Here is a 12,501-nt window from a genome sequence, read left to right as displayed (position 1 = left end):
ATGTAACTAAAAATCGACAACACATTTCTGCATTTTCTCAACGCTGACAGGTGTGGCATACATTTTACTTTCTAGGATAGTAAACTTGAAATGATAGATTAACTATTTATATTGAAATTGTGACGTATTACAAAGGTCTGCAAAGCGGCCAAATTGCCCCACTAGCAGGGTTATTTGGCCGGGGGTGTGGGGCAATTTGGCCGGTGTTAGTTTGAGGCCATGATTTTTGTTATAGGCGAGTCAGCTTCACTTTCAGCAATGACGTGTGTCCTACGACGCATTTGAAGCATTTGGAGGTTGACTCAGCCGTCACAGTGAACGAAAATAGTCAAAATAGCGGCTTTAGATGCGATGACAGCTTTTTACGAATAGCTTTTGAAGTAATCAAGCTAAGCCAAAACTAAAAGTACCATCGTAATTCTCTCGTCATTCCGCATCGAAACATGTATGTGTTGACCTCGAGAGGTCAAGGTCAAAGGTTGGCTTCAGGTCACGCTACCTCAGGTCGCTTGACCTCAAGGTTACGTGAGTTCAAGGTCATCATGTATATCATTCAATGCGCCTTGACGAGCTGAACACAATGAGACCACTTGCGCGGCTGTATCTTTTTTCTTTAAGTATTTATTAGCAAAAAAGCATTAGGTAACTTTTGATGACGTCACATGCCCTTACAGCTGTCCAATAGGAAATATGGCATCAAGGTAGTCAAAGATGGTCATGAATTATGTCCTTTATGGTATAATTGACCATGACAACTCGGCCGTCCCAGCATAGTGACTCTGAGCGCACCGGCCAAGTTGCCCCGCTAGTCCCGGCCAAATAACCCCACATTGCCATTCAGAAAATTTTTGTCTATAAAGTCGTCATGGCTGTACAGAACTAGATGAAATTGCTCTTGGAACCGCTGAACACCCTCAAAAATGGCGCTATAATGTTGGAATTCTTTTACAGCCCAAATACTACATGCTATACAAATTTTTAAAGGGAAGTAAAAGTTACCATTTTCTAACGAAATTCACCTTTTATTAATTTTGAATAAAACTAAGAGGGGGAAAATTTTGACATTTGTTCTCGAGTTAGTTCTACCGATGACAAATGAATAGAGACTAAAGTTATTTCATTCCCTTTTATCAGCTTTCGTACAGGTGGGGGCGGCCAATTTACACCACCGGCCAAATTACCCCACTCTCCCCTACCCTAAATGATTAGCATGCAAGCTGGCCGTGTGCAGGTGTTCAGAATAAGCTGAACACGATATGTGCAGACAGATGAAATTGGGCATCTCCAGGCGACGTTTAGAGCCCCAAGTTAGCTAGGTGCATCGGACAGGACAGACTGATATGTTTGTCTGTGCCGACATTACCGAGCGGCGTTACACGCGTGTTAGTGGCTCGTAATGACATGTGAGAGTGTGCTGATGGGTGCGCTGGACTGACCTGGTGGCGGTCGGGCCGAGGTGGGGTACGAGTTCCTGTCGAGCCACTCCCAGCTGTCCCTGGCCGGCTGCGGCTGCTGCTGACTCGGCTGCTGCTGCTGCTGCTGCTGCGCCTGCTGCGGCGGCGGCTGCGGTCGCGGGTAGCCGCCGCCGGCCGCCAGGTCCGCCGCACCCGTCGGCGCCGACATCAGGCCGCCGGAGCCGGCCGAGAGCGGCAGGTCGGCCGCGCCCGTCACTATGCCGCTGTCGGGCGAGTCGTTCCTGCCGGTGGCCACGCCCGGCCCGGCCGGACACTGCTGCGGGGACGGCGTGCCCGGCTGGGTGGCCAGGTGGGCCGGCGCCGCGGCGGCCAGCGGCGGCGCGCCGCCGAAACCCTGGCCGTGCCACTCGTTGTAGCCGCCGATCACCGAGCGGTGGTAGTTGTCCCAGTAGCCCGCCTCGGAAGGGTACTGAGAGTAGGGCAGCGTCAGGTGCGTGGCGGCTGAGTCCCCATAGCCGGCCGTCTGCGAGCCAGCCGCGTGGTGCGCGTGGTACATGGGGTAGAAGTTGTACGCGCCGGCACCGGCACAGTCGCGAGAGGTTTGGGAGAACATGGTGGGCGGCACACTCGCGACGAAACAGCCCGAACGCGGCAGCTGCGGCGGCGAGCAGCACTGGCGGCGGCAGGTGAGGCGTCCAGCGGGCGGGCCGGCCGCCACCCGAGACCGCCGCGCCGCTGACCAATCGGCGAGCGGCGGGGCGGGGCGTCTCGACCGCCGACCAATCGGAGGTCGGCGTCCAGCCGGGCGCCGCGGACGGTCGAAGCCATCGATTGTGGGGGAGGTGGAAGGAGGTCTCTTTTGCCGGCGGCAAAGCTGCGCGGCTGCCCCGAGCCACGAGCTTCAATGAACCGGCGAAGTAGATTATCCTACACGGAGGTCAACATTAAGTCATTGGAGCTTTTTTACTTTGTAATTTGCATAATTCCAAAATTCATCAGTCAAACTCTAGTCACTTTTACATACATACATACATACATACATAAAGGTTTATTTGACCACGTGACAGTCAACGACTGGTAAAAAGGCCGTACATGAGCTCCTGTGCAATGGTGGCACCACATGAAGAAGTGAGAAGCATCACAAAAATTAGAAACAGTGCATTTCAAAAGAGCTCCGAGCATAGGTATCTACGTGAAGATCACATCCTGTTCATTAGATCTATGAGGACAGGCACAGTGGACTTTTTATACCGCTCAGTTTTGGCCCGCGGTACGACAAACTTTCGCTGCCGGCGCAGTGGGCGCCTCACATTTGCCAGCTGCTCGCCCGGGTACAGTGGGTGGGCGGGGTTGGCGAGGTCGAGGATGTCGGCCGCCAGCTTGCAGAGGGCAGCATCGCGACGCTCACTCGAGCGTCTCGAGGTTGAGGAACTGGCAGGCAGAGGCGTAGTCGGTGTAGTTTTCGTCAGTTTTCGTATCCTATCATGATTTTGCAAGCTCTTTTCTGGACTTGCTCGATTGCTTGCGCTTGTTGCTGTGTCAGTCCCGTGTGCCACAGTTGAGAGCAGTATTCCAGACACGGACGAATGAAGCTGATGTAGACGGCGCGGATATCGCTCAGATCTGCATGGAACTGACGGAGAACTGTGAGCATGAAGAGCCTGCGTGAGGCGTTTTTTTTGTGATATAATTCGTATTTGCCGTCCACTTTAGGTCAGAAGTAATATGGACGCCGAGAAGTTTCATGGTAGGGACGACAGGTACTGGTTCGTTGTTAATGATTACTCGTCCATTACATTACATCGTCCATATCCGAGTTGTGAGAGAAGTTGCAGATGAGCATATGACACTTTTTTCCGTTGATCTTCATGAGATTGTTCTCTGACCATGTTTCCAGAGTGGATGCGGCCGTCTGGGCTCTCTGGAGGACAATGTTTGCGTCTCTTGCAGGTGACAGGAAGCCGATACTGAGGTCGTCCACATACTTCCACCGATGATCTTCGGTAACAGCGCAGTCATTTATATGAGCCAAAAATGCAATCGGGGCGATTTTTGTCCCTTGGGGCGTTCCATTAGTGGTAGTGCGCTCTGTTGAGACAGGATTCGAGCCACCAAGTCGAACGACCTGTTTCCGGTTGTTGAGGAAGCTGGCTACTGTAGGCACGATGGAGGGACGAACTTGCTGGTCAAGTAGCTTCCTGAGCACGACATCATGGCTAACCAGGTCGAAGGCCTTGGAAAAATCGATCGCCAATATGGCCGCAGCGTTTGAAGAGCTATCCGTGTTCTTAGCCAGGAAGTCATATACACTCAGAAAACACTTTGAGAACATTTTTGAATAAGGGCTCATATGAGTGCCAAAACAGGGCTCAAATCTGTATGATTTTAAAATCGGGATCAGTTAGGCGCCCTTTTCGGGCTCAAAGTACATTAGCCCCGAAAGCGGCATCAGTTCGTCTTCCTTTTCGGGCTCAATTCGAGCTGCGTTTTAGGGCTCCATACGACATTCCGCCATTCCGTCTTTTGCTGTTTTCAGTGCCATGTGTTGGTGTACCTACCGCCGTGATTTCAAAATGAATGGTAAGTTATTAGTTATCAGTTATCGCTATCTTTTAGAAAAAATCAAGATGTTGATGCTCATGCCATTTTAATCCCTTATCAATTAAAATTGTGGTGGCATTTGTTCAGAAAAGGTCTGATCTACAATTGTGGCGCCGTTGATACGAATACGCACGGGTTTGATTATTCGTTTTTCTTGTATTTGCGCCACATGAAAGCATCATATCTGGATTCAGGATGTCAAATAGTGTAAGAATGTGCAAAAATTTTGTCTGGTTCTTCGTGATGATGTGATTGAAGCAATGCTTTCAAGGGTAGGTAAGGATTTTGTTACTTGTTCGTAATGGTTATCTTAATGCTCAACTAAAATTAATCCTAACCTTGCCTACTAACCTATTAAGTTAAACTTAGTACCAATACCTACCAACCTACAACCTATTTGGATCTTTCATATACTTATAACATGCTGCTGCTTCTGCTAACATGCTGCGGAATGCTGGTTGACATGATGGAATGCTGGTATGACAGTGTTCCATGTTTCAGAATTTTAGGTGAATAACCACACATGATGGGGAAAATGTTTTCATCCTAAAAATATGACAAGTGGCTTTATTTCATCTTTGCTAAAAAAATATGTTAAAAGTTTGATTCAACAGCCAGCTGCCAGGTTACGCATGACTTGACAGTTGATGCATCTACTCTACATCATTTCATTTCAGATCCTGTGAAGGTTCTGACAAAATCTGAGGTAAAAATGGCATTATGCAGTTTTGCGGAAAGACTAAATCTATCTCATTTTGTCTTCAGATTTTTTTTATTGGGACACCCAATTGAAATCCAATTTTAGAACACTGTGACACCATGCCTGTGTGCCAAGTAAGAGGAAGGGTCTACAAGTATACATCAAGATAACCAATTATGGACAAGTTGAGACTTGAGTCATGAGCTCTTATTTGTGGTTACAATACCTTCAACTGCATGATTTTGCACAACTTCCATACAGGCATCCAGAGTGGAAAAGGTTCAAGTCCATACTTATTCTGGTGCTTGAATATGGCAGTTCAAAGATGGAAGGCATATGATGCTACAAAATGAAAAAAAATAATTCAACTTACAAAAAATAGGTATTCATATCTATCCTAAACTAAACTAACCTAAACTTACCTAACCTAATCCAACCCAACCCAGCCCAACCCAGCCCAGCCCAGCCCAGCCCAGCCCAGCCCAGCCCAGCCCAGCCCAGCCCAGCCCAGCCCAACCCAACCCAAAACCTACAGTCTAAAACCTAGAGCTAAAACCTGCAGCCCAAACTGGAAAACATCCATATGGTACGCCGGACGCCCGTGAAGCCGTCATGCGCCGAAGTTCGGCGCAAGCTATTTTGCAATTTGCGCTGAAATTTCTGCATTATTTGCGCCGAAGGTTAGTGCCCTTTTGCGTCAAAATTAAGCCACTTATACAAAAAGCACGTTTACATCTGCTGGCCAAGGTTTTATAAACCAGACAGAACGCTCTGGGCCTTAACCACTCCTGACTCCCATGTTTGAGCGTCCAAATTAGTTGATGTTTCCATGGAAGCTGAATACCACAATACGTGTAGCGCACTGTAGCATCGTGCCGTGAAATAAGGCTCGGGACGGAAGTTCCGGGGTCACAAAAATTGGTGTGGCGGTGTTGTCGCGGCTGGCGGGCTCCAGCAAGGGGTTTAAGTTTACGACACCACTCTTGTTTCAGGAGAGGTGTCAGCGATTCGAGACTACTTGGGCATGCGGGCAGCGGGGTCGGCGTGGCTGCCTGCGGCTGCGGCCACACATCTTGGCGTCCTGGAGGCGGAGATGCTGATGGTGGCATGAGTCATCACTGGCTGCCCGATTTCCATGCTCCAAGACTCGCCGTGAGGGCCGAGGCGGGCGTCGTGCCGATGGAGAGATGAGGAGGGATGCGCTGGCATCGCGCCTACTGGCGAAGGCGCTCTCCCTCCCGTCGGAGGACCCGCCGCGTCGTGGCGGAAGCCCCCCCCCCCCCAACCGTGACTGAAGTCAGTGACCGGCTGGAGAGAGCGCGGGGGAGCGGTGTGGGACCACTGGAGTGGCGCTGCCCGCCGAGGCGCGCTTATCCACGAGACTGCCCCCGTAGACGCCAACAGACGGCGTCACGGTCCACCTGGACCTGCTGCCGATCGGGGCGTCCGCGACAGCGAGGAGGAGTGCTGCGGAGGCGTGACTGGGAGCGCTCCCCCAGCGTGCGACGTGGGCCTGGGTCGACGGGTCTGCGACCGGGGGAGTAATAGGAAGGCGGCGCTGGGGTCCTCACCGAGCACCCAGACAGTACAACATTGGTACTGCGGGAGGCGGCGGGGAGGATTTGCTCCATTTACCGATCTGAGATGGTGGCGCCCAAAACGGCAAAGCAACATCTCCTGAAGCACCCGTCCTTCGAGGAAGACCCCATAATCATTTGCTCCGACTCGCAGGCGTCGCTGGCGACGCCACGAGGTGGACAAGTGGCCCAGACACCCCCCCCTCATCCCCTAGGTGCCGCCATCTGGGAGTATATGATGGCCCTAGTGGCTGTAGGGGGCCGAAGAATCCACCATAGAAGGAGGGCGGCGATAGCCCGATTAAGCTGGGCGTCCAGTGGAGCCTCGGCTCTATCATGGGCATTGGGCAAGGACTCTGCGAGCACCCCCGTCTCCTCCATCTTCGACGGCACTCCAGTCAGAAAGCTGTCCCCACCCGAGTTTCCCAGCAGCATGGGCCACATGAAACCGAACAGCGCCGAGCCGCTCGACGCTGAGGACCAGGCGAGAGTAACAGTGAAAAGGTGAAACACTCGAAACGGCGCGCGCCGCCGGCCGAGGGCGCCGAGCCGGCCCAGGCCGGCTGCGGGTCAAACAGAAGCCGTCTCCGCGGCGGCCGCCCAGTGACAGCGACTCGGACTGACGTCGAGGCACCGCTGCCGCCTCCGCCGACCAACCCGCCGCCCAGCAAGGGCAGTTTGAAGGCGGCTGCGCCGGTGAAGGTGGCGCGGCCTGGCAGGGGCCGCGGCCGGCCCACTCCCAGCTACCCGTCCCGCGAGGTGCTCAGTACCACCGACTCGTCCGATTCTGAGGCAGCGCCGTCGGCGGGCCGCCGCCAGCAGTGACGACGACCGGCTGGCGGCGTTCGCGCGGGACTTGTCCGACTCCTGGTACTCGGACTTGCCGCCCAAACTGGACGCCGGCGGCGTGAGCACCAGCAACGCCAATAAAAAGTCCACCTTCATCCGGCTCTTCTCGCACCGTGTCAAAAGGACTACGCCGCGCGGCCGGCCGGCCAACTCGAATGAGCGCAGCGAAGGGCACACGTCCCCGACGGCGGCACTGGCGCCTCCCGCCGCGCCGCTGCCGGCGTTGCTGGCAACGCCGATCCAGGCCCATCGATTTCTACTGTTTTGTTGCCTACGTGCCGCTGCCGCCGCTCAGCCAGCACAATGGCGTGCCGGTGTTGCGCTGTCGGATCGAAAAGCGGCTCGTGCAGCGGACGGACGGGTGCGGCCCGCGCGATGAGCCGCCGCCGCACACCGAGCTGCGCCGCGCGGACGTGAAGGTGGAGCTGGCAGCGGCCTGCTCAGTCCCCTCAACGGCGTCGACCGGCTCTCCGGCGATTTGCGGTCAGAAACGCCGCCGCTTCTGGGACCAAGGTGTCAGAGCGCGGCGCTGCCCGTGAGACGTTAAGTTAGCACAGGCAATGTCGTCTGCACTCCTTGCAGTTCATGTTGAATACACAACCATGTTGCGAAGTAATAGGCGCCGGGTTTTTCAGTTCATAGAACTTTTTCCCTGGCTATTACACCCCACAACCGAACACTGACACCTTGCACAAGTATGACTGTGTGTATGAATGTTAATAAATACATGAACCAATGTTGTGTTTTCGGTTCCAGTACCTTCTTTGGGCACCTCGGCAACAAGTAAGTAATCCGTTAGCTTTGCCACACCTAAGATAGGCTCCCACGTTGTTATTTGCTCCCGGGTTAACATAAACCGGTTTAACGTAACTTTTGCATCCCGGCCAAAATTGCCGGTTAACTGTCCCACCGCTCGAGACTGGCGCTAGGCTGGCCGAGCAAAAAAAAAGTTTGTCCGCGGCTTCGTCTTATTCGCAGCTGCTGGACACGGGGGAGGGGGAGGAGGGGCTGCATCGGACGAAAAGCGGGCTCTGGTATTAACTGGATTTTTTGCCAGCTGGCGCCGTATGGTGGCGCTAGCAGAGCTTCTTACATATCAATGCTAGATATAAAAGAATGAATATTTACCAATCAATTTTTCATTTAAAGCCATTTGAAATATTTATGTCCATCCTACTACCGCGCTTAGGTATATCTAAAATTAAATACCTTTCGTGCGTCGCCAGCTGGCCAGCCAGCTGACGCAATCCAGCTTTTACCAAAGCCCCGAAAAGCGATGACGTGAGCCCTAATATTGGCTTCACCACACAATTTGAGCCCTCAAACTGGAATCAGGTGAGCTCGAAAATGGGGATCAGGCTGAAAACTGGTATCATAGTGAGACTAGTTTTAGAGCTTGACACCGATAATGGGTACTGACTGAGCTCTGTTTCTGCGATCAATGATACCGATTTAAGGGATCGTATGAGCCCATGTGGCGCTAGCTCAGAAAGTATTCTCGAAATGTGCTGTCTGTTTTGAATATGGTACATTAGCCCGAAAACTGGTCTCTGAGCCCGAAAATCGGGACACTGTTTTCTCAGTGTAGCGAGATCGGGTAATGTACCGTAGAGTAGCCTGGCCTGTTTCCGAACTGGTGTGGGTCAAGTGATGGGGTAATGTCAGCCATGATCTAGGTTGTCAAAAATCCTTCAAAGATTTTGGAGAAGAGCGGGGTGAGTGAAATGGGTCTAAGATCGTTGAAAGAAGTTGGAGGGTTGACCAGGGACCGCGGATTCCGGGGGGCAGGGTGTGCCATTGCACACCCTAAAAATCCTGAGGGTGTGCAAACACCTATTTTTGCACACCCACAGTTCGTTGTGGGGGCCCATGCGGCCCTGGCGCTTGAGTGTCCCAAGCCGATTCTCGAGGGCCCCAGCGCGAGCCTGATGGTCCCGCACCGGTGCCCGAAGGCGTGAACAGGTTCTAGTGTTATCTCAGGGGTTATCTCAGAACCCCACCCACGCCATTTTTAGCGCTCCCACCGGCTCTTGAGGGCCCAGGCCGATGCCTGAGGGCCCCAAGTCGATGTCTAAAGGTCCCACGCCGGTGTCTGAGTACCTACATGGCTAGCTCAGGGATCCACGCCAGTTTCCGAGGGCCCTAACCGGCTCTTGAGGGCCCCTGCCCCCTGCCCTCCTTAACCCCCTCTTGGGGCCGATGCCTAAGGGTCCCGCATCAGCACCTGAAAGCCCACAGAGTTATCTCAGGGCCCCATACCAGTTTCTGAAGGCCCTCACCGGCTCTTGAGGGGCCCCAGACCGATATCCAAGGACCCCTGGCCAATGCCCGGGGGCGCAGGCCGATGCCCGAGGGCCCCAAGCCGTTACCCGAGGGCCTTACACAGCTATCTCAGGGTATAATGCCACTTTCCGAGGGCCCTAACCGGCTCTTGAGGGCCCCAGGCCGATTCCTGAGATCCCCAGGCTGATGTGAGAGGGCCGGCCGACTGAGGCGGCCCCTACGTCAGTTTCTAAGGGAGTCCACGACCGCCGTCTGGTCAAAGCTGATCTCTGAGGGCCCTACGCAGGTTTTTAAGTGCACTCAGCTCTTGTTTAGGATCTCACACCGGCCTCTGAGATCGGATGGCTTATGCATGCCGCAGAGGAGCCCTTACCGGCTCCTGAGGGCTCCGTGCTGATAGTTGAGGGCCCCATGCCAATACTCGAGAGTCCCATTCAGTAATCTCAGCGCCCTATACCAGTTTGAGGAACGCCGTTCGGCCAAGGCCGACCTCCGAGGAAAAGCCCTCTGCAAGCCTCGGAGTGCCCTCATTTTCTTTTTTTAGGATCTCACACAGGGTTACTTTTACAGGAAAAGTTGAGAGGGGGAATAAAGTTCGGGGCAAAGGCGGATCCAGGGGCATCTGAAAGGGGGGTGGGCGGCAATACCATTAGGTTTTTCGTTAGGATGGAGCCCGCAGAACCTTACCTACCCCCAAATCCTATTCTTTCCTCGGGTTTCAGCCACTTTATTTTGGAAGGTTGCCAAAAAATAATTTTGCTAAAAAATATACGCACCTACCTTGGCTGTAAGGGGCGGGGGAGGTCCCAACTTGACTGCGCCCTTGCAAATGCCAATCAGTAGTATCAACCTATCAGTGGTATCAATAACTAGTAGGTATACCCCGGCCAAACATTAAGTAACGCCTTTCTAAAGAGAGAGGTTAATCCGCGCCCTGATTGGAGGTCATTTTGGCCCCCATGTGGGTTTTCTTGAAAAGCGAAAAACAGCGGCGCGCAGCGCCGCCAAATTTTTAGTACCTTACCGGGCATCAATTTGAAACCTTCGCACAAAATTTCAAGTCTTAGGTCACCTTAGGTCAGGAGTAATTGATGTCAAACTGTTCGAGCAAAAATGAGCAAAAAACATGAAATTCTTAAACGCTCACAAAAGCTACAGTTAACGAGCAATTCCAAAGTTCTTTGTGTGGTCGTGTATGTAGAGAAACGACGGCGCTACAAAACTGCAACCTCTACAACTACAAGGTGGGCAGTGATATCCGAACAAAAACTAATGAAGCACAAAACTTGAATTATTACTATTAGTATTAGTGAGCAGTGAAAGTTCCATTGGGAAAGCCGGCTGTGATGAGGTACTTTTTTTGCGCCCTGCTCTGCATGCAAAGCAGATGAACGTGAATGCTGCATAAAGAGAAAAGTCATTTATTACTCAAAGCTTTGATGCCTATGGGACAAAAATAACGTTGTTTTTCCTTCAATGATTCCGGTTTGGAGGATGGTTAAACACGGCCATTGTCATATTGGGACAAAAATTTTAGATGTCTGGCCTTGGCGTCGATGAAAAAGTGAAAATAATCGTGAATAAATGGGTCGTTTCTGAGAAAGAACACAGAATATAAAAGGGGGTCCAAAAGGGGGTCACCTTCTTTTTGCGTCAAAGGAGGGGCCATGGCCCATTGCCCCCCTCCCCCTGTATCCACCCTTGGTTCGGAGAGGTAATCCCGTCCCCCGCCGGTTTCTACGCCGACGCCTGTACCGATATGTCAGTGATTGCGAAAAGACGGAAGAGACAAGACAAGAGACGGTCCCACCGACTATCCGATCGGTATCGGGTCAAATCTGGAGTTCCTGCTGCACTGAACGTAAAATGGTTGGATGGAACCGAAAATTGAAAATTAATAATTATCTTAACGCCAGCAACGTTGATTGATGACGAGAATCTGATTAACGATGACTATAGAATCTGAATAGCGAATTGATTGAAAATGGGCTCCAAAATAAATTTGAAAGGGGGAAATTCCCCCTTCCCTCCCTAGCCGTTCAGACACGATTTGAAAGGGGGAGCGGAATTTTCGAAGGGGGGAAATTCACCTCTTCCCCCCCTTTAAAAGTAACCCTGATCTCACACCAACCTCTGAAGTCTCAGGGCTAAAGGATGCTTCTGATAACCCTCACTAGCTCGGACCCAAATCGATGCATGATGACCCGACAGAAGTGCCTGAGTAGCCCACACAGTAATCTCAGGGCTCACACCAGTTTCTGAGGGCCTACACGAACGCTTTTTGGCCAAGGTCGATGTCTCGGGGCCCTATTCAGGCATCGAGGCTACTCGGGCGCCAAGAGACGGTGGGAGACCTCCAGGCGAGCTTGCTTGGTAATGGTAGTTGGTACCCCATGGAGCCGGCGAACGGTGTCAAAGAGCCCGGTGTGGGGGCCCAAGAAGCGGCGTGGGCATCTATATTTCTATGTACATGAGGTATTCCAGAGGCCGTTATGGGACCTTCAAAGACCGTGTGCGGTGCGCCGGTGACCCTTAGAATTGCCGGCGTTGGGTCTCAGGAGCTGGCGTGCGGCCTTTATGGGGCCCCAAAGCCAGCGTGTGGGCCGTAGAGCAATGGGGAAGCTAAGGGGGCCGGAGGCCAGACCCCCATAGGTCATAGGGGCCAAGTCGATGGGCCCAAACATCCCGCCGGCCGTGTTTTATTTTTAAACTTATTCATGTAATCCATGATAAAAAGAAGTGTGCCAGCATCAACTGTGCAAAAGGGCTCTCTGAGGCCCGTAGGGGCCCTTGAAGGTCACTGTAAGCCTTTAGGGGCGTGCTTGGGAAAATCGGAGATCGATTTGGATCACGTTGCATGCATGCATATGCATTTACTCTGCTCATGCATCTTCTGACCGTAAGATGCTCGCTCAGTCATCTTACGACCGTCAATTTTGAAGGTTTTCCCGCCCCGCTTCCTTAGAACCGGCTTATTCCGGAGCAGTGGCGGCGCTGACTTTTTGGAAGGGGCCCGGCGTGAGATGGGGGCCCAATCGCCACATCTTGCACACCCTACGAGAATTTGAATCCGCGG

At 52.6% G+C, this 12,501-nt stretch overlaps 1 protein-coding gene across 1 annotated transcript in view; it reads right to left on the bottom strand.

Annotated features, from left to right (window-relative positions):
* LOC122367911 overlaps window positions 1-12,501 on the bottom strand; it is a gene marked incomplete at its 3' end in the record, with an annotated part of 57,896 nt that overhangs the window by 33,204 nt on the left and 12,191 nt on the right. The window contains exons 9-10 of the mRNA XM_043341438.1: window positions 2,726-2,846; window positions 1,437-2,088 (exon numbers count right to left, since the gene is read on the bottom strand). Coding sequence (XP_043197373.1) covers window positions 1,437-2,088; window positions 2,726-2,846 — 773 coding nt within the window. The remainder of the gene's footprint in view (window positions 1-1,436; window positions 2,089-2,725; window positions 2,847-12,501) is intronic.

This window comes from Amphibalanus amphitrite, unplaced genomic scaffold, assembly GCF_019059575.1.
Source record: "Amphibalanus amphitrite isolate SeventyFive unplaced genomic scaffold, NRLGWU_Aamphi_draft 000905F_arrow, whole genome shotgun sequence".
In the NCBI taxonomy this organism is placed as follows: Eukaryota; Metazoa; Arthropoda; class Thecostraca; order Balanomorpha; family Balanidae; genus Amphibalanus; species Amphibalanus amphitrite.
The sequence above is the reverse complement of the archived record's forward strand: the minus strand, read 5'-3'. Positions and strand labels throughout refer to the sequence as shown.